This window comes from Pelophylax lessonae, assembly GCF_965119305.1.
Source record: "Pelophylax lessonae genome assembly, chromosome: 4".
In the NCBI taxonomy this organism is placed as follows: Eukaryota; Metazoa; Chordata; class Amphibia; order Anura; family Ranidae; genus Pelophylax; species Pelophylax lessonae.
Window position 1 is genome coordinate 223,169,613 of NC_138771.1, and position 25,028 is coordinate 223,194,640.

The 25,028-nt window shown below is 40.7% G+C and overlaps 1 protein-coding gene across 1 annotated transcript in view; it reads right to left on the reverse strand.

Moving 5' to 3' along the window:
- CPED1 (cadherin like and PC-esterase domain containing 1) overlaps nucleotides 1-25,028 on the reverse strand; it is a 459,182-nt gene that overhangs the window by 323,649 nt on the left and 110,505 nt on the right. Inside the window, exons 4-5 of the mRNA XM_082256067.1 lie at nucleotides 9,333-9,408; nucleotides 2,315-2,459 (exon numbers count right to left, since the gene is read on the reverse strand). Coding sequence (XP_082112193.1) covers nucleotides 2,315-2,459; nucleotides 9,333-9,408 — 221 coding nt within the window. The remainder of the gene's footprint in view (nucleotides 1-2,314; nucleotides 2,460-9,332; nucleotides 9,409-25,028) is intronic.

Sequence of the window (25,028 nt, forward strand, 5' to 3'; positions counted from 1 at the left end):
TCACCTGAGTGGTTATTTCTGCTGAATCCATTTGAGGTTCGTTCAATCTGTAACGCTCCTGCGTTTTATGTATAATGTGGATTTACAGCTGCAGAAATATTCCACTTCAGTAGTCATGTAGAGAAACGCTGAGACACCAATCCCAACTCCCAAGACTCATCATGTGTGGATAGTCTCAATTCAGCAAGTAAATACACACACTCAATAAGATGTTCCTAGAGTGACTTATATGTATAGTAATATAGTGATGATAGGCTGAAGAGACAGGTTGGGTAGAGATGGTAGATGACAGACACTTGAAAGGAATGTTCTTGAAAGTAAGATAGTAGCAGATGGGATGCAGATAGGTTTAGCAATCATGTATGGTAGCAGATGATAGAGTAGCAGGTGAACATACAGGATAGACCAACCCAGTGCAAGAGCAGATGGTATTAGGCTCAAGAGCTAGCAATCTTAGTTAGTGCAGATGTAGTAATAGTCCTTAATAGTAATAGTCCTTAGTACAATTTCCTTTACAGCAGCCATGAAGGAATTCCAAATACAGATGAACAGCTCAGTAGGCACTAAACCCATAATTAAACCCAGTGCACACTAATATAAAGGAGCTTCTCAAACACCCCCCCTCCCCACCACCCTCTGTGAGAACATGTGCTGAGAGGTGTGACTGCTACTCAGCTCTGCAAGAACAGAGCACTGCAGTGTGAAATCTGGGAGGAGCCTTTTCAATAAGAAAGAAAGATATTTCCTGTTGCACACAGTGGGTGGTACTGCCTGCCACGCTTGACCCATTCAAGTTCATGGTGCCACATGGCAACACATGCATGGTTGCAGCGTGGTAGTCTGGTAATTAGTAGGCATAATAAATTTGTTCACTATATAATAAAGGCAGTGCGTAGGTGATACAACGCCTCCTCACTGCCTGTCTATTGCTGTCTGAAGAGAGATCCAAACATGGATCGCACTTCAGACAGCAAAGCAAGTCTAAATGAGGCTTTAAAATGATACTAAACGCATACTGTTTAATGTACAGTATCCCTTCTCTTTCCATATGTGGATGATGGCACTGTAATTTTTTAATAAAAAAAAATCAAAGTACCCTTTTTCCTAACCGATATACAGATGTCACATGACCCATCTCTTTCCGAGCCTCTCCAAAGGGAAACAGTGGCAGGAGGAGCTTCTGATCACATGTTCAAAATAATAAAAAAAACTGCCTTTGGGATACAAATCAATAAACTGTTTTATTTGTCATATAAATATATATTTTAAATTAAATCATTATTATTTTTTGGCAATACCATGGTGTGGGTGGATTTCTGCCAGTCACAGGCTGTCTTAGAATAATGGGGAGGTGAAGCCTCCATCAATCAAGATGAAATATCTCACATCCATTGTGTCTAGCTGGTTAGTGGCATGGAGGGAGTGGGCTGTCATTTACCACTGTGTATACACCCACATGTGTGACTCTATAGTCATGTGGACTGCTCAGGTTTAATAGGGAAGACATACTGAAATAGGGTGGAAAATACACTGAAAGCTGAGCATGTGCACTAGCTGCCAACACTTCTCTCCAAACTCCCCAACTGCAATGGGAACATGGACTGAAGGGGGAGATAGACAACAGCGGAATCAACCAGGTTTTTTCAGAATACAGAAAATGAATCTAATAGTGACTACGTATTAACAGCATGTAATACAGCATTTATTGAAAGTTTTTAATGATGTGGGTTTATTCATACTTTAAGGAGCATCCAGCAATACTCAGTAACAACTGATAACATTCATGGATAAAGGACTATAGAAAGACAAAAAAAAAAAACCTGTGAATTTGTAATTTAGATTACATTCAAATCATCCTTTACTGTTTTTGAATGGATCCAATGCTAGCAACCCAGTTTAATCTATCATGGCTTCAACAGTTCTATTCAATTTACCATTATATCAGCATTTAATGCATTAAGTATTGTTATATATTTTTTAATTAAAAAATCTTGAAAATATCTGCATGCACTAGCCATAATTTTAACCATCTAATTATTATAATGTCACAGTTTCCGTTAAATAAATCTGGACAGAGTAACAATAAAAGATTATCAATATAAATTTGTTTTTAATTGTTAAATAATTTTTCAAATAAACATTTGTAACTTAATGCAAAAAAAAAAAAAAAAAAATGCCATGCTCCAAAGTTACAAAACCCATTCAAAAGTTTTAGAAAGCAAAGATTGCAATTTGGTTTGTGGCATACAATTAAAGTAGAGAGTTTTCTTTAGACGAAGTAAAGCATTCAGCAAAAATCATGACTTGTACTTACAAAAATGCTTGCAGTAAGAGATGTACGTCCCATGCTTTTAAATCCTGATTCTTTTTACCGAGGTTTGGCAGAAAATAATTTGAAATTTTCTTCCAGGCTTGCGATTCTCCAGATTGCATTGAACATAGTGAACGTTTTTCCAGTTCTATAAAAACACATTTAAAAAAAAATAACACATTATTTGTTTTTTTTTTAAAAACGCAGACACTACACAAACCTTTCATGGTTTGTAAGATTTGAAAAAGAAATCCGCTGCTTGAATTCTTGCAAGAACATTTTGTTATGCTTCTGAATACTTTTTTGGCAAACTGATCTTAGGGTAGACAGTGATGGTTCCAGCAGGAGCAGTCACTACGATTCCCCCCATATAAGCTGGTGGTTGAGGTATCTGCAGTGTCCCCCCCTCACTCCTTTCATAGGCCCACCAAAATCTGCACAATCAAGCATTCATTTATGGGTACAAATGCCTGCATACTGGCCACCCTCTGATCTCTATACTTACCTTAAAGTGTTCCTAGCCCCCAATTTAACCACTTTACCACCGGAGGATTTTGCTGTCTTACGTCTGGGCCACTTTTTGCGATTCGGCACTGTGCGATTTTAACTGACAATTGCACAGTCATGCAATGCCATACCCAAACGAAATTTACGTCCTTTTTTTCCTACAAACAGAGCTTTCTTTTGGTGGTATTTGATCACCTGTGTGATTTTTACTTTTTGCGCTATAAACAAAAAAAGAGCAACAATTTTGAAAAAATAACAATATTTTTCACATTTTTTTATATGAAATTCCCCCCAAAAAAATGTAAAAATCAAAAGTTTTTATCATTTTTGACCAAATTGTTTTCTGCTACATATTTTTGGTAAAAAAAAAAATCGCAATAAGCGTATTTTGATTGGTTTCCGCAAAAGTTATTGCGTTTACTAACTAAGGGAAAGATTTCTGTCGTTTTTGGTGGGTTTTTTTTGTAACAAGTAATGGCGGCGATCTGCGTTTTTTTTTTTTTGCGGGACTGCGACATTGCGGCAGACAGATCGGACCCTTGACTGACATTTTTGACACTTTTGGGGGTACCAGTGACATTACTACAGTAATCAGTGCTATAAATATGCACTGTTACTGTAAAAATGACACTGGCAGGGAAGGGGTTAATTTTTATTGGTGATCAAGGGGTTAATGTATACCTGGTGCTTACTAACGTGTGTGGGGGGAGGGGACTGAGTGACACAGGGACAGATCGCAGGTTCAGCTATGCTGAACCCTGCAATCTGACCCTGCCTGTCACTTAGGAGATCCGCCCGCTTTGTTTACACAACCAGGCGGATCTCAACACTCGATTCCCCTGGCCTGACTCCCGCTGTGACTGAATACAGCGGGAGCGAGCCTCCGGCGGCACGCACCGCCGAGAGAGGGGTATGTCTGGCGACGTAGGTCTACATCGCCAGACGTTATCGAGCCACTTTGCCGCAGTAGAGCTCCAGTGACCAGCAGTAAAGTGGTTAAAAAACTGTATTGGCCAGTCTGCTTTCCTTTTTGGTTTGTTCTTTCCCACAATTCCTTCTCCTAAATTAATCCCTTCCTTGCTGCTTTTGAAGTCCAACCGTATACAGGGACCTATTGATGGCACCCACCATCTCTTTCCTCTCCCCACTCCCAACCCCCCCCCCCTCAACCTCCTCCTCATGCACAGGTTTTGCACTCCCCTATCTGGAAGTTCGGGAAAGCATCACTCTGTGTCCAGAGCTGGCAGTGGAGAGCAGGGACAGCAGGTAAGTATTTGGTCACACTATTGCATTGGAAGGAACTGGGGTATGTTTTACTCCACTTTTGTTGAGAAAAAAACATTCCCCGATCTAAACTTGTACATTACAAGGATTTTAACAAACTTTGTTGCAGATTCCTACCTATTGTTAGTCTGAAGAAATCATTGTTTGTTCTTCTGTGCCTCTGTGCAGGGTTCTAATGAGCAAAACTGCTGGGCCTGCATCCTTTTAGACATGTTCCTATTGGGAGTATCTGACCAAAAATGACATTTATGTTGCAGGGGATGCCAGAAATCTGACTCGTATCTTAGTGCAGACTTATAGGAAAATTGGTGAGCCAATCACACAACCAGGAAATTATGTTTCTGGGGTGTGGTTAGTACACATTCTGTGTACAGAACAGCTCCAGGTAGTCATATTGCATTTTCAGAAAATTACAACGGCTGTAGATTGAAAAGGAAAGGTCATTTTTAACCACTTCCCGTCCGCCCTATTACAGATTGACGGCGGGAATGTGGTTCAGTTATCCTGACCCGACGTCATATGACGGCGGGCAGGAAAAGCAGCTGGAGCTGGAACCATCACTACCCTAAAATTGGCTGTTTACCACGTGATCGGCTGTGTCCAATCACAGCCAGACACAATCAAAACACAGGGCAGCTGTTACTACTGATCTGAGCTCTTCTCCTCACACACCGATCGTGTGAGTAGAAGAGCGTTGATCAGTGAGTGAGTGAGTGACTTTTTTCAGTTTATTCACAGTACTGGGCACCACAAAGCCCCCCCCCCCCAATAAAGAGAACCTGTCACCTAGTGTCACAGCCCATCTCTGTCACATCTGGATTTGTCAGCACATCTGCATCTGTCACACAGGCCCGCCATCAGTGACCTGTCACATAGTACTGCCAACAGTGACCTGTCACACAGTACTGCCAACAGTACCGCCGTGACCTGTCACACAAACCTGCCACCTATCCAACAGCCCACCAGTACCCATCAGTACCACCAGGACCTATCAGTACCATCAGTACCGCCAGTACCCATCAGTACCGCCAGTACCCATCAGTACCATCAGTACTGCCAGTACCCATCAGTACCGTCAGTACCCATCAGTACCATCAGTACCGCCAGTACCGCCAGTACCCATCAGTAATGCCAGTACCCATCAGTACCGCCAGTATGTCTAAAAGGCTTTTTATAGCAGAGGAGGCATATGAAATGCTTACCATGTCGGATGATGAGAGCAGCGGGGAGCTTGCATTATCTGATACTGGTTCATAATACGAGTCAGTAGAGGATAGCGGATCAGACCTTGAATCCGAGTAGGAAACAGTCCCTCCTAAAAGGATAAGGAGAATGAGCCCAGAAGACCTTCCTACAACCAGCAGCACCATACACCCTAATGGCACCAACACTGCCTCAGCTAGACCCCAGGAACAGGAGCCTAGTACCAGCACTGGACTAACAAGTTCAACCCAAAGAATCCGGGCCCGAACCTACCTTCCCGATGCCCTGGGAAACCTGCCTATGGTTGCCTGCCAGCTCAGAATCAACTATAATCCCCCCTTTCATCGCACAGCCAGGTGTGCAGCCAACACTTCAAATTTTTCCCTATTAGATTTTTTTTTTATTTGTTTTTTCCCCAAGATTTGCTGCAGTACATGGTGGACCAAACAAACCTTTATGCAGAACAATTTATTGCCTCCAACCCCAATTCTTCCTATGCCCGTTTGTTCAATTGGCGCCGTCTTACACTAGACAAATTCAAAGAATGTTTGGGCCTTACACTTAATATGGGGCTTACAAAGAAAAATGAATCAGATCACGGTATGACATGATTATGCGCTTCCTCCATTTTAATGACAGTTCGCAGTGCCCTCCCCGAGATCATCCCAACCACGACAAACTATATAAATTACGCCCCCTAATAAATTATTTTTCGAAGCAATTTGCGGAAGTGTATGTCCCAGACAAAAATATCTGTGTGGATGAATCCCTTATCCATTTTACTGGCTGGCTGCAATTCAAGCAATACATCCCAAGTAAGAGAGCCAGGTATGGGTTGAAAATGAATAAACTTTGCGAGAGAGCCACTGAAGGCAAAGACTCCCAGCTCCAGCCCCCTGAATGCCCAACATACATCGGAACCAGTGGGAAAATTGTCTGGGACCTGGCATACCCCCTATTCAAAAAAGAATGGCATCTCTATGTAGACAATTACTACACCAGCTTGCCCTTTTTTCGTAACCTGTACCATGCAAAAACCCTGGCCTGTGGTACCAGCAGAAAAAATAGGAAGGGATTCCCACAGAATTTGGTACAAAAAGTCTACAACAGGGGGAATCCACATTTATGAGGAACGAGGAAGTGTTGGCCATGAAGTGGAGGGACAAGAAAGATGTTTACATCTTGTCCACCATCCACAATGACACCTTGGTGGAGATTCCCAGAAGACGTGGCTCCATTACAAAGCCTGAATGTGTCCACGAATATAATCTGTTCATGGGGGGGGGGGGGGTGGATTTAAATGACCAGATGCTGCAACCCTATTTATCAACCCAAAAGTCCCATTACTGGTATAAAAAAGTTGCATTCCATCTGTTTCATATGGCCATGTACAATTAGTTTCTCTGCCATCAAAAGTCACCAGGAAACCAACACACCACCTACCTAAATTACATTGAAGACATTATCACTGCCCTAATTTACCAACAAGGACCGGCCCCAGCAAGCATTTGCTCTGATTGTGTGAGTAGACTTCACGAGCTACATTTTCCCTATAGCATTCCCCCCCGCAGAATCAGGAAGAAGGAGCCAAAAGAGATGTCGTGTGTGTAGCAGTAATGGAATTAGAAGAGACACTAGTTTTCATTGTCCCGATTGTCCCTCCCAACCTGGCCTATGCATCGGAGATTGCTTCAAAATTTACCATACAGCTTTATGATTTTAGATCCCCTTATTTTTAAGACTGCCGTTTCCCATTTTGAAATACCTGTCCATATCATTTGCCTGCTACCATGTTTCTACCTTCCACGTTACCTGACCCTGGCCTGTTTACCGACAATGCATTTGCCTGCCGTTTTAAAAACCACGTTTCTGGACTTTATAGACCACATCTCTGCCTGCTACCTGGACCAATGCTTTGGCTGTGCTGACAGTATCCATGCCTGCAATGACTATGGACAGTATTTCTGACTGCTGCCTGTAATGACTATGGACAGTATTTTTGCCAGCTGCCTGTAATGAATATGGACAGTTTTTCTGCCTGCTGCCTGTTCGATTGCTTTTGCTGTCACTGACCACATCCCTGCCTTCTACCTGGATGCTCTCCTCTGTGGACCACTACTAAAACCACAGGTAATCTTTTGTTTACCCTTTGCTCACCAGAATATATTTTGGGGTGTAATTGGTATGTACATGCTATGTGTTAGAAATATGAAGGGCTTTAAAAAATGTAATAGGTTGTCAGGAAATTAGATGTAAAATGCATGCTCCTAGAACTTCTGAAGGTGTCTACTTAGATGTTGGGTCTCTGTTTATGGCCAGGCGGTGTAAAAGTCTCACAATGTAGTATCGCCATACTCAGGAAGAGTAGCAGAATATATTTTGGGGTGTCATTTTTGCTATGTACATGCTATGTGTTAGAAATATCCTATACATTGACAACTTTGTGTGAAAAAAATAGGTTTTCATTTTTTCCCCACATTTTCCAAAAACTTGTGGAAAAAAATGACATGTTCAAAAGACTCACAATGCCTCATAGAATATATGTTTGAGTGTTTTCTTTCCAAAATATGGTCATTTTGTGGGCAATTCCATTGTCTTGGTGCTCTAAGGCCTTCAAAAGTGTGATAGGTAGTCAGAAAATTATGTGTGTAATTTATGCTCCTAGAACGCCTGAAGGTGCTACTTGGATGTTGAATCTCTTTATGTGGCCAGGCTGTGTAAAAGTCTCACACATGTGGTATCGCCATACTCAGGAGGAGTGGCAGAATGTATTTTGGGGTGTAATTTTTGCTGTTTACATGCTATGTGTTAGAAATATCCTATAAATTGACAACTTTGTGTGAAAAAAATAGGTTTTCATTTTTTCCCCACATTTTCCAAAAACTTGTGGAAAAAAATGACATATTCAAAAGACTCATAATGCCTCATAGAATATACGTTGGAATGTTTTCTTTCCAAAATGGGGTCATTTTGTGGTCAATTCCATTGTCTTGGTGCTCTAGGGCCTTTAAAAGTGTGATATGTAGTCAGAAAATGATGTGTGTAATTTATGCTCCTAGAACGCCTTAAGGTGCTACTTGGATGTTGCGTCTCTTTATGTGGCAAGGCTGTGTAAAAGTCTCACACAATTTTGATTTTTACATCTTTTTTTTTTGAGAATGTCATATAGCAGAATGTAAAAAATATTGTTTTTTTTTTTTTTTTTTTTAATTATCGCTCTTTTTTGTTTATAGCACAAAAAAATAAAAATCGCACATGTGATCAAATACCACCAAAAGAAAGCTCCATTCGTGAGGAAAAAAAAGGACATCAATTTTATTTGGGTACAGCGTCACGCACGCCCGCGCAATTGTCCGTTAAAGTAACGAAGTGCCGAATAGCAAAATAGGGCCTGGTCAGCAAGGGGGCAAATCCTTCTGGTCTTAAAGTGGTTAAACAAATAATTAATCCACCACAGGATATAGCCTAATAACATATGTATGTTGCAACATTTACACAGAACAAATGTAGACACACTTTCATTGGATGCAATTTTGACATAAATTCACCCCTAAATACTGAGGCCAGTGTGTCGGAATAATAGATACATAGAGAATAAGACAAACAATTCGGAGATTTTCCAAATTCTGTCAGCAGGTGGCAAGCAAGAGCTTACATAACATATTTTCTCATCACAGTAAACTTCTTATATACAGTATGTAATCTGAATCATTCAGAAAAGTGCAGTGGTGCAGGTTTAACTTTGCCAAATTCCATGATACTGCCGCAAGTGAATTTCATCATAGAACTGGAAAGTAATTTATATTCTGTAATTTCAAACCCATCCTGATATTTTATTTATGTAGGTTACTCATGTATAGGTTACACAAATAAATGTCAAACTTACTTCATTTCTAATACATGACAAAAGCAAATATGATGGCTATGATATACAGTGAGTACATTCTTACACTAATAGTCTTCCCAACACATAAAAAAGTGATTAAAAAAACATCTGTGGCTTAAATAGTTAATTTTCAAGTAATACCTGGAAAAATTGAAGCCATTTCACAAATCTTGTTTTTCGCACAGAGCAGCTGTAGTATTCTTGGCATAATGTTTACCTACAAAATATGACACATTTAGGTTACTATAATGATACAATGTATCTTTTTTTTTTCTAGGATTAGTTTTTTTTTTAGGGTTTATGAACACGAGTGTAAAGAAAATACTCATATCCACACTGGCCTTCGCCAGCAGAAACATCCAGGGTACAAAACACATATAATGGTGCAAAAACTACCTGTGTCTACAAGAACATATATCCTCATTCACTCAACTTCATCGTCTAGAAAACATTTTACAGGCATACTCATCTTGAATGCAGGATTTAGGCATTTTTTTACATTGCTGTATTCTGTTGTAAATGACTGAGCTAAACTGGAGAATACTGATATAATAGAGCTGCGTTCAGATCTATAAAAACAAAAAAAGCATCAGTCTGCACAAACCCAGGGAAAGGAGCCTACATCAAAAAGTGCAGAAAAAAACAATTAACAATTTTCACCAATGCAGCATTTTTTCTTTTTTAACAAATGAGTTTGCATTATTTTATTGGCTCTGCTGCCCCACACTATTGTAATTATTGGAAAAGTGTTTGACATTCTGTTACCAATATGTACTACATTGTTTTCTCCTAAAAGGACATCCAAGATCTTCTAGTCTATATGTCAGTTTAGGAAAACTGCTGAGCTACTTACATAGGCCACCATTTACAGCCTTTAATTCTAAAAATGCTAATTGACTGGCTGTCATGCTGTTCTCCTGAGCCTCTAAAGCCGGCTATATAGTACATGGATTGAAATTCAGCTGGTTTAGTAGGGACTGGCAGAATTTTAATCCATGTATAGGCAGTTAGGTTGATCTACCTATCGACTTCTGTAAAACCTCCCTGTCAGATTTTCCTCACTCGATCAGTGTATTCTTACAGTGGGAAAGTCTCCCTGCTGTCAAAATACAATAGCCCAGTGGCAAGGATTCCCCCATTAACATCAATAGCATGGATGGAGAAATCAGGTCCGCTTTTTTCATTCAACCCACTGGTTGACTAATCTATGCGCTGCCTAACCCTCAACAGGTGTTCTGCATCCATGCCAACATTGATCCATGTTTTGTTTTGCACACATCCTAAAGTATTAAAGTTTTTTAAAGGAAAATTCATTTGGAGAAGTCCACACTTATACATTGTGTATTTCTACTTCTTTGAGCAATTGTATTTTTCCTTAGGTGGCTGGTCCCGCAGATGATGCAGGTTGCAGATGTTTGCAGGTGTCTCCTTTAGGTAGCTGCTTCTAAAGGAGACACCCATGCATGTGCCTTGCTGGCTGGGTCTGCTGTCTATTGACACACGCACAGTGATCAGCAAGCCACGCCTCTGTTCCCTCCTCCCAACTGCCGACAGACAGCTGCAAGAGCCAATCGCACGCCTAATCCCACCTCTACCCTCTGCAACCAGACGTTCGGGGAGTGGTGCAATTAATGAAGAACCTGGTGGCCGTAAGAGAGTCACCAGGTAAAGCTGGCCACTACACACATTTGAGATGGATGGAGGAATCCCCCTGGTGGGTCACTGTATTCTAACAGTTATATCACCCCCCCCCCCCTTCCCCCATCAGAATATACTGAGCGAGGAAAAAAATTTCAACATGTCCCCTCGACAAAAGTTGATCAACTATTGATTTATGTTGAGTTGGGATGGCCACACGCTGATCAAAGTTAGGCCAGTACCATTGTAACCAGCTGAATTTCAATCAATGATAGCCAGCTTAGGGGTTTTGAAACAGTAGCACCAGCACTTATGCATTTTTTACCCTAATTCTGTGAATGCATTAAAGCAGAGTCCCACCCTAATTTTGAACTTCACATCATGCATATCTATATCCCTATCTAAACTCGATTTGGCTATTTTTTTTTATGTTCCCTTAACTTATTTTTAATGAAAAATAACTTACCTTCCTCCCACTTCACCCTTATGCGGCCGTGGCCACCGACATCATTTCCTGCTTTGCATTGACTCCTGGGAGATGAGTGTCATCAATCCCAGGAGTCAATTCGCCTGCACCGGAGTCCCTCGTCACTTCCGATGCAGGCACGAGAACAGCTTCGGGGCATGCGCAATGACGCGGTACCAGCTGTGGGATGACGCACCTGCACCAGAAGTGATGAGGTATAGCATTCTGGGACTCGCGAAATCAAGGAAGGGGGACACTGCGGCTTCAGCTGCCCACACCGCAGATGGCCGCGCTGAACAAGAACTTCACAAGGTAAGTAATTCATCCTGCAGGTGCACTAAACAGGGGACAGTTTAGAGGATATCATCGTTTAAATGCACGAGCCCTGACTAGTATTTGGGTATTGGGGTATTTTTAGGGAAAAAAAAAATGTTGCCGAAACTCCGCTTTAAGCTAAAAAATGCTTGGCCTGTACATTTGGTGACTTCATGAATGCGGTTCCAAACTACTTCAAAAAAAGTTTTATTTTAACATTGGGATTTTGAAATGAATGGACTTTCCTGAACAAAAATTGCATTCACTGTTAGGAATTCATACGTTTGAGAAAAAATTTTCATCCTGCTCCTTTGAACTTACTTATTAATGTGGTCGAAAACAATTTGACTAATTAGAAAATCTAACAAACCCTCATGTATAGCTAGCTTATTCATCATAAATTTTTGTAAACAGAACTGACTACAATGATATAGAAATTGCTGACCAGTTTGGCCCACCGCCCACAAAGCACATCGACAGTGCTTTGCACACATTCTGGAACTGTTTAACCTCTTCTGAACCACCGCACGCATATATACTGCGGCAGGGCAGCCCTCCTGCGCAAAATCACCTACCTGTACATGATTTCGTGCAATGGGCCAGGGGAGCGCATGGCGCCGCCGGCAAACCACTTCTGCTGTGATTGGACACAGCAGGAGCCAAACAGCGGATCTGGTGAACCTGATGTTTTCCAGCACCTCGCGATTGTTCGGGAGAGAGGCAGAACGGCTGAATGTAAACAAGGCAGACCGCCGATCTGTGAGATGGAGGAACACGGATCTGTCTTCCCCCAGTCAAAGCACCCCCCACACAGTTAGCATGCCCTCCTAGGGAACACATTTAACCCTTTGATCGCCCCTGATGTTAACCCCTTTCCTGCCAGTGTCATTAGTATAGTGACAGTACATATTTTTAGCACTGATCACTGTATTAGTGTCACTGGTCCTCAAAGAAGTGTCAAAATTGTAAGTTAGTGTTTGATTTGTCCGCCCCAATGTCGAAGTCCCGCTATAAATCCCTAATCTCCACCATTACAAGTAAAAATAAATAAATAAGCAACAATTTCATAAATATATCCCATAGTTTGTAGACACTATAACTTTGCGCAAACCACTCAATATACACTTTTTGGGATTTTTTTTACCAAAAATATGTAGCAGAATACATATTGGCTTAAATTGATAAAGAAATTGGATTTTTACGTTTTTTTTAATTGGGTATGTTTTATAGCACAAAGTAAAAAATATTGTTATTTTTTTAAAAATTGTCAGTCTTTTTTGTTTAAAGTGTAGTTTATAGTGTAAAAAAAAAGAAAATGGCAGAGGTGATCAAATACCACCAAAAGAAAGTTCTATTTGTGGAGTCCCTGTTCCTTTTCTAAAATTGCAGCCGCACAGAAAACTCATTGTGCTATGCATTTTCATGCATGGGAAAATGCACCATGGTGTCCAATGCATGGGGTGCCATTAAAGAATGGTACCCCCACACGTTTTTGCTGTGGGTGCAGGAACGCATGCAATTTGAACGCAGTCCTGCACAAGCCTAGATGTGAACCTAGCTTAAGACATGTTATCTGATCTGGTAAGTTTTGTATATCATTTCTGTAAAAAAATCTATTTTAGTAATTGGACTAGATGGATTTCCATATGTATCTAAGAAACAATGTTGTCAATAACGAAAAATATGACATAAAAAAATATGATATAATATTAATAATAACAATTCTTAATGACATGATTCATATTGTCTCAAATGCTGAAAACTAAAGTCCCATCCATTTGCTCAATATATACTGAAGATGTATTATAGATTTAATAAATGTGTCACAGTCTGTGTAGCAGTCATTATTCTGGAAAAAAACTTTTGTTGTTCTTTTAATTTTATGAAGAGTGTTAACTGTTTTTGACAACTATTTTATCACATTCGCACCCAGTTTTGAAGTCTTCAAAATCCATAATCTACTAAACAATTATATAACATCTAGCCTCACACCCATTTCCTTGACTTGTTTTTCTTTCTTGTGCTTTATTTATTATAGGTCATCCAACAAGACCCATTCCATGAGCTCCAAAATACTTTGCTCCTAATCATCTCTCTGCCTTTCTGATTATAATTTTTCATTCTGATTAGCCAATCAACATCTCTGAATAACTGTGAAACCTGTATTTGTAGGTGGTACTAATTTTTAGATCTGATGCATAGGTTAGAGACATGTAATATTATAGTGATGTCAGGGGGATGTTTTTTAGTGAGGTGAGATGTTTTTAAAAGTTGTGTTTTTAGAAGTTTTGTATCACTCCTAAGGGTGTGGATTATCTGGAGCTGGGTACAAAGGAGAGTTAATCCCCATCCAATATGGAATAGAAGTGTCCCCATAAGCCCGAGTGGTCTAATATTGAGATAACTACACTGGCACTTCTGGTATGTAGTCATGTCCCGAATTCACCTAGTTGCCGAAGTTAGGGCATGGAGTAAGGGCGGAAGGAGACACTATAGGACTATGCACTTAGGAGCTGGGGAACATCACTTCCGGTTCCAATATAGTCTCTGATGATAGGTCCTTTATGCAACGTCACTTCGGGTTTATTGGGAGGAGGGCTGCAATGGTCAAAGTAAGGGCGAGGAGCAGGGAGGAAGAGGAAGTGACATACGGTGACACCTGATACAGAGTCACCACTAGCTATCCCCATTCTCCCAGCTGGATCACAGGTTTTTACCATCTCTATAAGCTCCTTACAATTAACGACTCCCCACCTGCTGAAGAAGCCCAACTAGGTGGCCATAACCCGTACAGGTGGGAGGAGTCGTTATCCAGGAGGTTTTTTTGGTTTGTGCACCAGCGTGGTGAGCTTAATATATGTATGTGGTTCACATACCCATGTGAGTGTTTTTAATCCCTTTGTTTAGTTTTTTAAAAAAAAACATTTTGGTTTTCCCATTTTTATTTTATGGTCACATATGATTGATCGAGACTTCCGAAGTGGACTGGTGTGGTTCAGTAACGCTTTCTGCAGGAGTATTCTAGAATTATCCTGAGAGATATCTCATCAGGCAATGATGACTCTGTAGTGGGGTCATTGTCTGGAGGTGAGCAGGCAGTCTGTCGGAAGGTGGCGGTCACGGAGCACATCAGATTACATTATATTGAATTAATACCTTGAGTTATCACAGTGGTGGAGCAGATATTTACAGTTGGGACTTTTTTTGACACTGTTTCAAATTGCACTTCATATTTGAGTCGTTATTTCTTTATTTTGATTATATTATGTATTAATAGTTGTGCTGTACTGATTCCTTTTTATAACATCTCTGATTAGTTTGCTTCAAGATTATCTCCAGGAAAACAGCTAAATACACAGATGAAATACATATATGAGTGCTGTTTTGCCAACCCAGAAAAGATTTATATTTCTGCCCAACAAGTCATGAGATTTTCATAGCCACAATGCACAGTCCTGCCTGACAGGGGAGGGATCTGGTCTCTCTCTGCTGCAGTTTCACTTTCATTTACAAGTCTACCCCCACCCTGTTACTGGACATTGAAAGGAGAAGCAGCAGACTGATGAGCTCACTTCACCATGACTGTGCAATTTTCTCCTATCAGCATGCTCCTTACGCTGTAACACCCCTAACAGGGCTGGCGCTACCTATAGGCAAGGTAGGCACCGGCCTAGAGCACACATCAGTTGGGGGCACCTCCTCCTCATTGTGCGGGTCAGCCTGAGAAGGAAAGGTGTCTTCCAGGCCACGAGAAGCTCCGTGTCTCCACCCACCCCTTAGGCGGGCAGAAGGCGGGCAGTTGGGCAGTGGCGTCAAAGAGGAAAGCCCCCAACGCTGGATTGAGAGGGGCGCTGCGGCTCTCTCCTCTCCTCTTTTCTCTGCAGTTTCTGTAGCTCCCCGCGATGTGCAGGGAGGGAGGGGGAGAAGGAATTGTGAGGCAGACAGCTCTGTAGTCCGGTGCCCAGTGCCCGCATATCCTGCAGGAGCCAGCACTGCAATTGCCTGCTCTATTATTGTGACAGGCAGGTGCCATCTGACTATCACAATTATACACCTCAGAGCTGACCGAGCCTAGGCTCCTCCTCCACTCTGACAGTACATCCACCACAGGAGGCAGAGCATAGGAGGAGGGACATCTCTGTGGACAGAGTTGCGCTGATCTGAGGTCTGTAAATGGGAGGGAGGGGAGATTACACAGGGGGGTTACATGGGGGGGTTACATTGGAGGAATTACACAGAGGAGTTACATTGGTGGCATTACACAGAGGGTTTCCATTGGGGGCATTACACAGAGGGGTTACATTGGGGGCATTACACAGAGGGGTTACATTGGGGGCATTGCACAGGGGGGTTACATTGGGGGCATTATACAGAGGGATTACATTGGGGGCATTTCACAGAGGGATTACATTGGGGGCATTTCACAGAGGGTTTACATTGGGGGCATTATACAGACGGGTTACATTGAGGGCATTATACAGAGGGGTTACATTGGGAGCATTACACAGAGGGGTTACATTGGTGGTCATTATACCGAGGGGTTACATTGGAGGCATTATACAGAGGGGTTACATTGGGGGCATTATACAGAGGGGTTACATTGGGGGCATTATATAGAGGGGTTTACATTGGGGGCATTATACAGAGGGGTTACATTGAGGGCATTACACAGAGATTACACAGAGGGTTTACATTGGGGGCATTACACACAGGGGTTACATTGGTGACATTACACAGAGGGGTTTCATTGGTGGCATTACACAGAGGGGTTACATTGGGGGCATTACACAGGGGGGGGGTTACATTGGTGGCATTACACAGAGGGGTTACATTGGGGGCATTACACAGGGGGGGGTTACATTGGTGGCATTACACAGAGGGGTTACATTGGGGGCATTACACTGGGGGGGTTACATTGCAGTCGTTACACTAGGAGCATTACATTGGGGGGGGTTACACTGGGGGATTACACTAGGGGGATTACACTGGGGGGATTACATTGGGGGATTACAAAAAATATCCACCTCGCCACCTCTACAGTATACATGGGCAGGTCAAAGGGGCGGAAAAATGAGGTTTCACCTAGGGTGTCAAAAATCCTTGCACCAGCCCTGACCCCTAATGTATTTCCCATGCTGCTTCTCCCTACCCTGTCTGAGCTCTGATGTGCAGGAACTACAACGAAGCTAGTACCAAGTCAAATTCAAGTCCTTACACTGCTTGCGTTTAAATTGCATTAATTTTATATCTGGCTGGAGTACAACTTGAATTCAATCCTTAGTGTCCCTGATTACTAGTCACACCAGTACATTGTCACCATACCAGTGCAGCCAGCCACACTGTCCCTGATCACTAGCCACCCCACTACAGTGTCACTATGCCATTGCAGCCAGCCACAGTGTTCATAATCGCTATCCACCTTAGCACAGTGTTATCCTACCACTACAACCAGCCAGTGTCCCTGATCATCACCACATCAATAAAGTGACACCACACCAGCAACAGTGTTCTTGATCACCTCTAAAACAGTCCCACTGTCACCAGGCCAGTGTAAACCAGCAACAGTGTTCCTGGTTGCCACCACACAAGTCCCACTGTCACCAGACCAATGTAAGCCAGTTACAGTGTTCCTAATTGCCATGACAAAAGTGCCAGAGTCGCCAGATAAGTGCAGCCAGCAGCGGTGTTCCTGATCAGTGCCACAATAGTAACAGTGTCACCAAAGCCACTGCAGTCATTAACAGTGTCCCAGATCATGGCCACATCAGTACAGTATCACACTGATCTGCCTGTACTTACTCTTGTCTATTTATTGATTACATTTCTGCCTGCCATCTAATCTGCTTGTCACACTGACTATGTACCTGCGAGACACCAGCCCCTGCCATCCCTTGCAGACAACTGCAGTCCTTGAGCCACAGGAACTCTTTTTTCACCCTTGGTTCAGCCATCTGTACTTCCTGGCCAGTGAACATAGCATTCCTGGTGGCAGCCACATACCAGTAGGCTAGGCATGTTTGACATATTGGAATGGAGACTGCTATAAGTGACACTACACTAAGCTAAATTTCCTCACCACGTGTACAGAGGCAAGCATTACAGTACACTGTTTTTGATACAATGTTGGTTTTTCTGATAAACAAGATACAATGTATGGTACATAATTGGGCAAAACATCGAAAAAGTCTCACACATGTTGTATCCTAATACTTAGGAGTAGTAGAATGTGTTTTGGGGTGTAGTTCTAAGTATGCCCTTTCTGTGTGTTAGAAATATTTTCATTATTTACAACTTTGTGTATAGAAAATATATTTCCATTTTCTTGCATTTTCAAACACTTGTGGCAGAAAATTTAATTTTAAAATGGCTCACTATGCTTCTTAAAAAATACTTTGGTGTGTCTGTTTTTTTTTAATGTGGGTATTTTTACTGCTCTGCACTCCAGGGCCTCCAAACTTGTGAAAGGTAGTCAGAAAATTCAATGCCTAATTTTTCCCTTGAAAGCCTGATGGTGCTCCTTGGATTTTGGGACCCTTTATGTAGCTTGCTGGTATGCTACAGGGGTAGCAGAATGTGTTTTGGGGTATAAATCTATGTTCATGACATGTGCTAGAAATATCTTAATAATTTACAAACTTGTGTAAAAAAAAAAAAACATTTTCATTTCCGCATTTTTGAAGAAATAAATTAACTTGTTCCTGAAGGGGAACTACCAGATAACACAAGTAGTTTCCCAGATACGGTCATTGCCATATTTGGATATTTGGATAATGATGCCACCAGTATCCCTGGCCCATTATTTACATTTAGCTTACAGCCTGGGAATACTGTATACTGGCTGACAGCTGAATGGGGCCAGGAATAGAGCCGTCTGCGGGAATTTCACATTCATGACAACCTCCCAGCACAGCATGCACCTCTATACACCAGCTCAGAGCTGCTCTTATATACCACCTGTTTCATAATCTACAAACTGAAATCTGTTGCTGCCATTGTGACAGGTTCCTAAAGTGGTGGTGCTTAGAACTGCTTGCATTTCTAAGTAATGCTACCAAAACTGGAGCAAATGCTTGCCTGAATTAGATGCAGTTAGAACTACAAGCAGAAAAATGTTCTATGAGGCTTTTTTAAATTCCCCAAGGTATGTTCATAATAGCAGACCTCAAATGAGACCCACTCCAGTAGATACAAATCACTCTGTACCTGATTATACCTCTGTCTTTCTGATTACACTTGCCTGAAATGGAAGCAAACTCATTACAAGATTTCAATGACTGAGCTCAGGTGAGAGATAGACATTTAAACACTTGTTGACAGTCATCTCTTTTGCAGCACATGGGAATCAATGTGCTGCTAATAAAATGATTATAAAAAGTGATTAAATATCTCAAGATCAAAGATGTTTAATCAACTGTGTAGCCCTAGCTTTATAGTGTATTAACTGTGCAATCATTTTTAGGCAGAAATATACCATTTGATGCATTTTGATAACATTTCCAACGAGAAGTGACCTTTTTTTTTAAATTTTTGAGCATCCTTCTATGCAAGGCATATACTGTATAATATACTGTACATGCAGTGTGCATGGCAGGGATCAGAATAGGGAAAAAACATATTTTTTTCTAGAAGTTGAACATGTCAGTTAAACTGATCGAGCTGAATACCAGCTACTAAAATGAAAAAAAATAATTGATCACCCAAACACATCTACCATCTGTATAATTTGATTGCCGTTAAAATACTGTCAGGAGAAAATCAGTAGGCTTTGGGAATAATGGACAGCACAGAGGTTTTTGGCCTACTCTGTCTGAAAACTGCTCTAAGCTTCTGCTGGATGGAATGTTGTAATAACTGCAGTTATAGGGCCAAAGACAGCCCCCTGGGCTGTATTATGTTAAAGCAGAGTTCTAGCCAAACATGAAAGCCAAGATACAATGAATAGCCCATTTAAAAGATAATTAACAAACCAACACTTGCTGCAATATTCAGCTTCAATCCAGAGATTGTATCTGCAGTCATTTTTGCGATGTGCCATGACACATGCTTCATGTTTGAACACATCCAGAAACTTCTGACATTGAAATATGAAGATTTACTCTACTATAGGCTGTGTGTACAGGGCAACAAATGACACCATGAAACTACATGATCAATGCACATCTTATGCAGGTGAAAACACAAGAAGCAGGTAGGAAGGTTATAATGCCTTTATTTATAATAACTGCCATCCTAATTCACACTAACATTTTGGCCAGGCCCACTCCCACATCTTTTCTCTTTTAATGTAGATCTAAAGTTACAGCATACACTTTCATTTTATAACTTCAGAAATTGTAACATCAATACAAACAATAGGTATTTTTGACAATACATTATAAGCTCACTTGAAAAATTACAGTACAAACAAATGGCCACTGCCCTATCCTATAACTGGCCTTTGCATAAAGGAGCACATGGAAGGACAACACATTCAAAACAAAACCAAAGAAATTCTCTGCTTAACCTACCGACCAGCCTGCAATCTACCGAATTATCCTGTCTAACAGTATGTGTTAAAAACAGGGGTTTAGAACCATCACTACTCCATGGAAAAGGCTTACGCATTTTCACTTCTTCGTGGCCCTAAGTTCCACAAAGACTGGTCAACGTGGTCACAAAGTCGCTACTTTATTCCTTCCTGTTGAAACTCTGTTATCGATTTTGATATTGGTTCTGAATTTTGCTCTTACTTTCGCTTTTGGCATTTGTTGTTGTTGTCATGTATTGCTACTATGTAACGTGACATTTTCTACGCCATTGTCCCTATATGTTTGTTCCTTGTTGTATGCAAACTTTCAATAAAAACATTGAACAGTAAAAACAGGGGTTTAGTTTGCACACATTTGCAAATACATGTAAAAGCTAAAGGGCACCCCAGTATTTTCTGTAGTCCTAACTCTGGGGTGCCTTGACAGGGCTCTGTAGCTGGGGTGACCTTAAGTAAATGTGTAGGGATCTTCACAAAGTAAGTTAAACTTCAAAGTTCAAAATAATAGTAGAGAGCAGGTTATAAATAATTGAAATTCAATGTGAAAATGAATAAATGTTTTTAACTTTTGACCATAGATACACTTTAAAAATGCTCCTGTTTTTTTTAAATCCTAGCAACACGTTTGCACACATTAATACCATCCATGAAAATGTAAATATACATTTTTTTTTTAAACTTCAACTGCTCTTTCTATTTTGTTTTACATTTCAGAAAAATAATTGGATTAGCCCTGCTGTGACAAAAAGAATTTTGAAAAAAGAATTTTAAAAAGTATTTGAAATAACAGTGTGAGATGGACTCATCCTGCCAGTGTTCCACATCTGAAAACCTAACCAAGAGAAAAATAATATATTTCATGGAGTTAGCCTCATGAATGAAAACAAGGAACACAAAACGATTTTACTGTGCAATAACAGTTGTAGTAAGTTTTCAATCTTGTGACTGAAATATATTAAATTACCCTTAAGAGACATACTGTTTTAGCATTGATTTTCTTATCAATTGCCCCTTTGTACACAACAGAAAACCATGTCACAATAACTGCTCATTTCATCTCACATGCTAGCTTTGACTGAAAATGTATTTTCTTGTCTTTGGTTTCTACTTTTCAGAGAATCAGTCCTAATAAGCATAATAGCATGGCTGTGAAACACAGACCCTGGAATTCATAAAGAGTGCCATAGACCCTCTTTAGTTCTCCATTGCACCATTGTTAATTTTGGCAGCAAATTTCAATTTAGTTTTAGTCTTAGTCTTAGGACTAAAATGGCATTTTAGTTTTAGTCCCATTTTAGTCTTCTGCAAGTGTTTTAGTCTTAGTCGTATTTAGTCGACTAAAACTCCAGTACATTTTAGTCGACTAAAACTCATTTTAGTCATCTATAATCGAATGGGTGTAGTTCAATTGTAATTTGTAATGCATTATTTAAGCATTTCTCTACAATTTCCAAACTCATTATATACTACTGCTGGTCCTGGAGTGAAAAATCTAATATGTTATTATTGTATTAAGCTTTGAGCATGCACCAGTGTTAATTTTGGCAGCAAATTTCGATTTCGTTTTAGTTATAGTCTTTTGACTAAAATGCCAGTTTAGTTTTAGTCGTATTTTAGTTATCTGAATTGTTTTAGTTTTAGTCGACTAAAATTGCGTTAATTTAGTAGACGAAAACGTTTTAGTCGGTTTTAGTCGACGAAATTAACACTGCATTGCACATCTGCACCAAAAAGGTTAGTTCTTGTGACATATTTATGTACAAGTTGAGGTACATGAATCTGTTGCACAGATGTGGGCACTAAGGCTGAGGTGTCCATACCGGAAACACCGTTCTCAGTGTAGCTTGTACACCTGATAAAATTACAGTTTCAGCATAAATAACCTGCCTCCCCAGCCACTGTGCCCATCACACAGGCATACCTGTCCAATTTTACTGTTGGGTAGGCGGAGCTCAATGGGGAACTCTGAGACTAGTTAGGCATTAGGTTTGCCTCCTAAATGATTAACAGATAAAGACAGCATGGATTCTATAGCTGCTATCTAGCCCAATAGCAGCCCTAGAATTCATCCACAGCTATCTGCTGTTGGTCACACAGGAGGCGGGCCAGATGGAGAACTAGTTACAGAGCTCCCCACAAGGCTCTGCTCACCCAACACCTAAATTCCACAAATGATGCATCTGTTGAATAGGCAGAGCCTGATGGGGAACTCAAAAAGATTAGTCCCCCATCAGGTCCACTTTGCTTGTGATTGACAGTGAACAGCAGTGGACAGGTTTAGTATTACTGGACTGAATGGCTGTCCGCTGTCAATCATAAGCAAGGCAGACCTGATTGGGAACTAGTCTTGCTAGGTTGCAGGCTGGTTGGGAAGTTGAGCTGGGAATTTTCTTTGGTTTTGTTTGACATGCGTCGCCCTTCCATGGGCTTCTTGCTGCAAAGGCCAGTTATAGGTAGGGGCATTGGCCATTTGTTTGTACTGTTGAAATACTGGTGAGGGGGCGCACTGGATACCTTTGCTGCCATTATGTTATATGCTAGGTGTCCAGTGCGCCCCTGTGCTCCTAAGAAGGGATGAGATCCCTCCAGGCTTACCTGTCCTTTATATATTCATTTTTATACATGTGCTTCTACTATGGAGGCTCTCACAAATTTATAGAGCTAGGACTGCATATAATACTGTGGTACCGTGACACATGTATTTGCAAATGTGTGCAAACTAAGCCCCTGTTTTTAATGCATACCGTTAGGCATGATAATTTAGTTGATTGAAGGCTGGTTGGTAAGTTGAGCTGCGTTGCCCTTCCATGTGCTCCTTGCTGCGAAGGCCAGTTATAGATGGGGGCAGTGGCCATTTCTTTATATTGGGGAACTAGTCTGAGTCATTCAGACTTGCTCATCAAGCTATGCCAGTTGTCAGTATGCCCTTATGTCAGCGGTTGCTAGAATGCTGGCAGATTGCTTACTAGCAACCAATAAACAAAACAATATTAAAGTTACTCACTGTGTCCAGGAATACAGCTACTCACACTCCTCTGACTGTTCCAACATCTCTTCTCCCAGTCCACCACACAACTGAATCCTGGCAGCCTGGTGATCCCATTCCTGCTCCCAGCTCTTCCCCCCCCCCCGCAGTTCCAATCCTCCCAACAGCCGTTTTAAATCTCTAAAGTCGCCGCTCTATTTCTTCTTGCTCCTACTCAGCTATTCCTGCTTTTGCAACCCACAGTGTCCAGCCACTCTCAGTGTCCAGCGTCCTGCTCTTAGCATCTAGCTTTCCACTGTCAGTGTCCAGTGTCCCACTCACAGTATCCAGCCGTTTACAGCCACAAGGTAAAAGAACAAAGCCCCACCCCCCATAACTTTGGCCTGTCTGTACTTGACTTCAAGTTTGCTTTGGTCCTAATTACCTTTAGTGTCATTATCTATGAAGTAGAGTTTATTTTGTTGGAACTTTTACTGAAAATGTTACAAGGCTTTCATGATTTTGGTGCAGGACATTTTACAGAAATCATAATGCCAGAAATGTGTCCCCAATACTTTATTGAAATATCCCCCAAGAATGTGTAGATGCAAAGCTGCAGAAAATTTCCACAACCCCAACCCACATGTCGCTTTGATAACCTTTTATGCTAACAATTAGGTACCAACTAGTGTGGTTACCTATTTTTATATTACTATGACAGCCATGACATACTGATCACATGCAGGCTGGAGGATCATTCACAAAAAATAATTTTCAGCCTGCAGATGACACTGGCGTGTAAAGAGAACAGCGTACTTTTGGTTAATACTGTAATGGTCAGATACAGTTACAGCATTAAAAAGAAGTTGTACAATTTTTTTGTAAAGAGAACAGTGTGCTTTTGATTAATACTGTAATGGTAAGATACAATTACAGCATTAAAAAGAAGTTCTACTTTTTTTTTGTAAAGAGAACAGTGTGCTTTTGATTAATACTGTAATGGTAAGATACAATTACAGAATTAAAAAGAAGTTCTACATTTTCTTGTCTACGTGTCAATCCGTATATAAAAAAAAAAACAGCATTTTTTTTTTTTTTTAATTAAAACAAATTTGGCAAATAAAAGCCTTATACATCTTTCAGAAAATATTAAAAGAGATAGGCTAGCAAATTAGTCATAAAGTTATGAACAAGTTGCCTAACAATGATAAATTTGATATGAGCATCTAGGCTTCAATGACTTCTGATCATAAATGGGTTAAGTAGCTTTTTTAGTTGGGCTGTGTATGAATTTAGGAGAAAGAAGAGATACTGACAAAATATTGCAGGAGCACAAAAAGCTCTAACACTGATTTAGCAGCAAATACCATAGATGTGTTGTAAAAATAAGAATAGTATTACAGTTTAAAAGGTTTTTTTTTTTCTTTCAAATATTAGGCAAGGTTTAAGAAAAGGCATAGTTAATAACAAAATGAAACACGTGCAGATGACAGTTTAAAGAATGGTTTCTTAGATGCCTTCCATTAAGTGCAATAAAGTAATATATCTGTTTTCATTATCCAAGAGTTTCCTGAGTCAGAACTAATCAAAACATTACAAATAGATTCCAAAAATAGAAGACGCTGACACCTCCACAGCTGAATTTAAAACAGACTCTCGGATCTGACTGTGTGCGCTACTAACATGGAATGTGGGAGTTAAAAGTAAAAGGTTTTTTGGAGATTTCTCTGAAGTGTAGTTTACACCACCATTTACTATGTCATTATGCATAGTATGAATACAAGAAGTACCCTTGCATGTACTAGGTGTGAGAAGAAAAAATGTGCCTTAAAGCGTGTATTTTCACCTATTTGCACAACATGCTCTCACCTCCCCCCTCCTGTTTACATAATTGAATATTTTTTTTTTGCATCATTACTTCCTGAT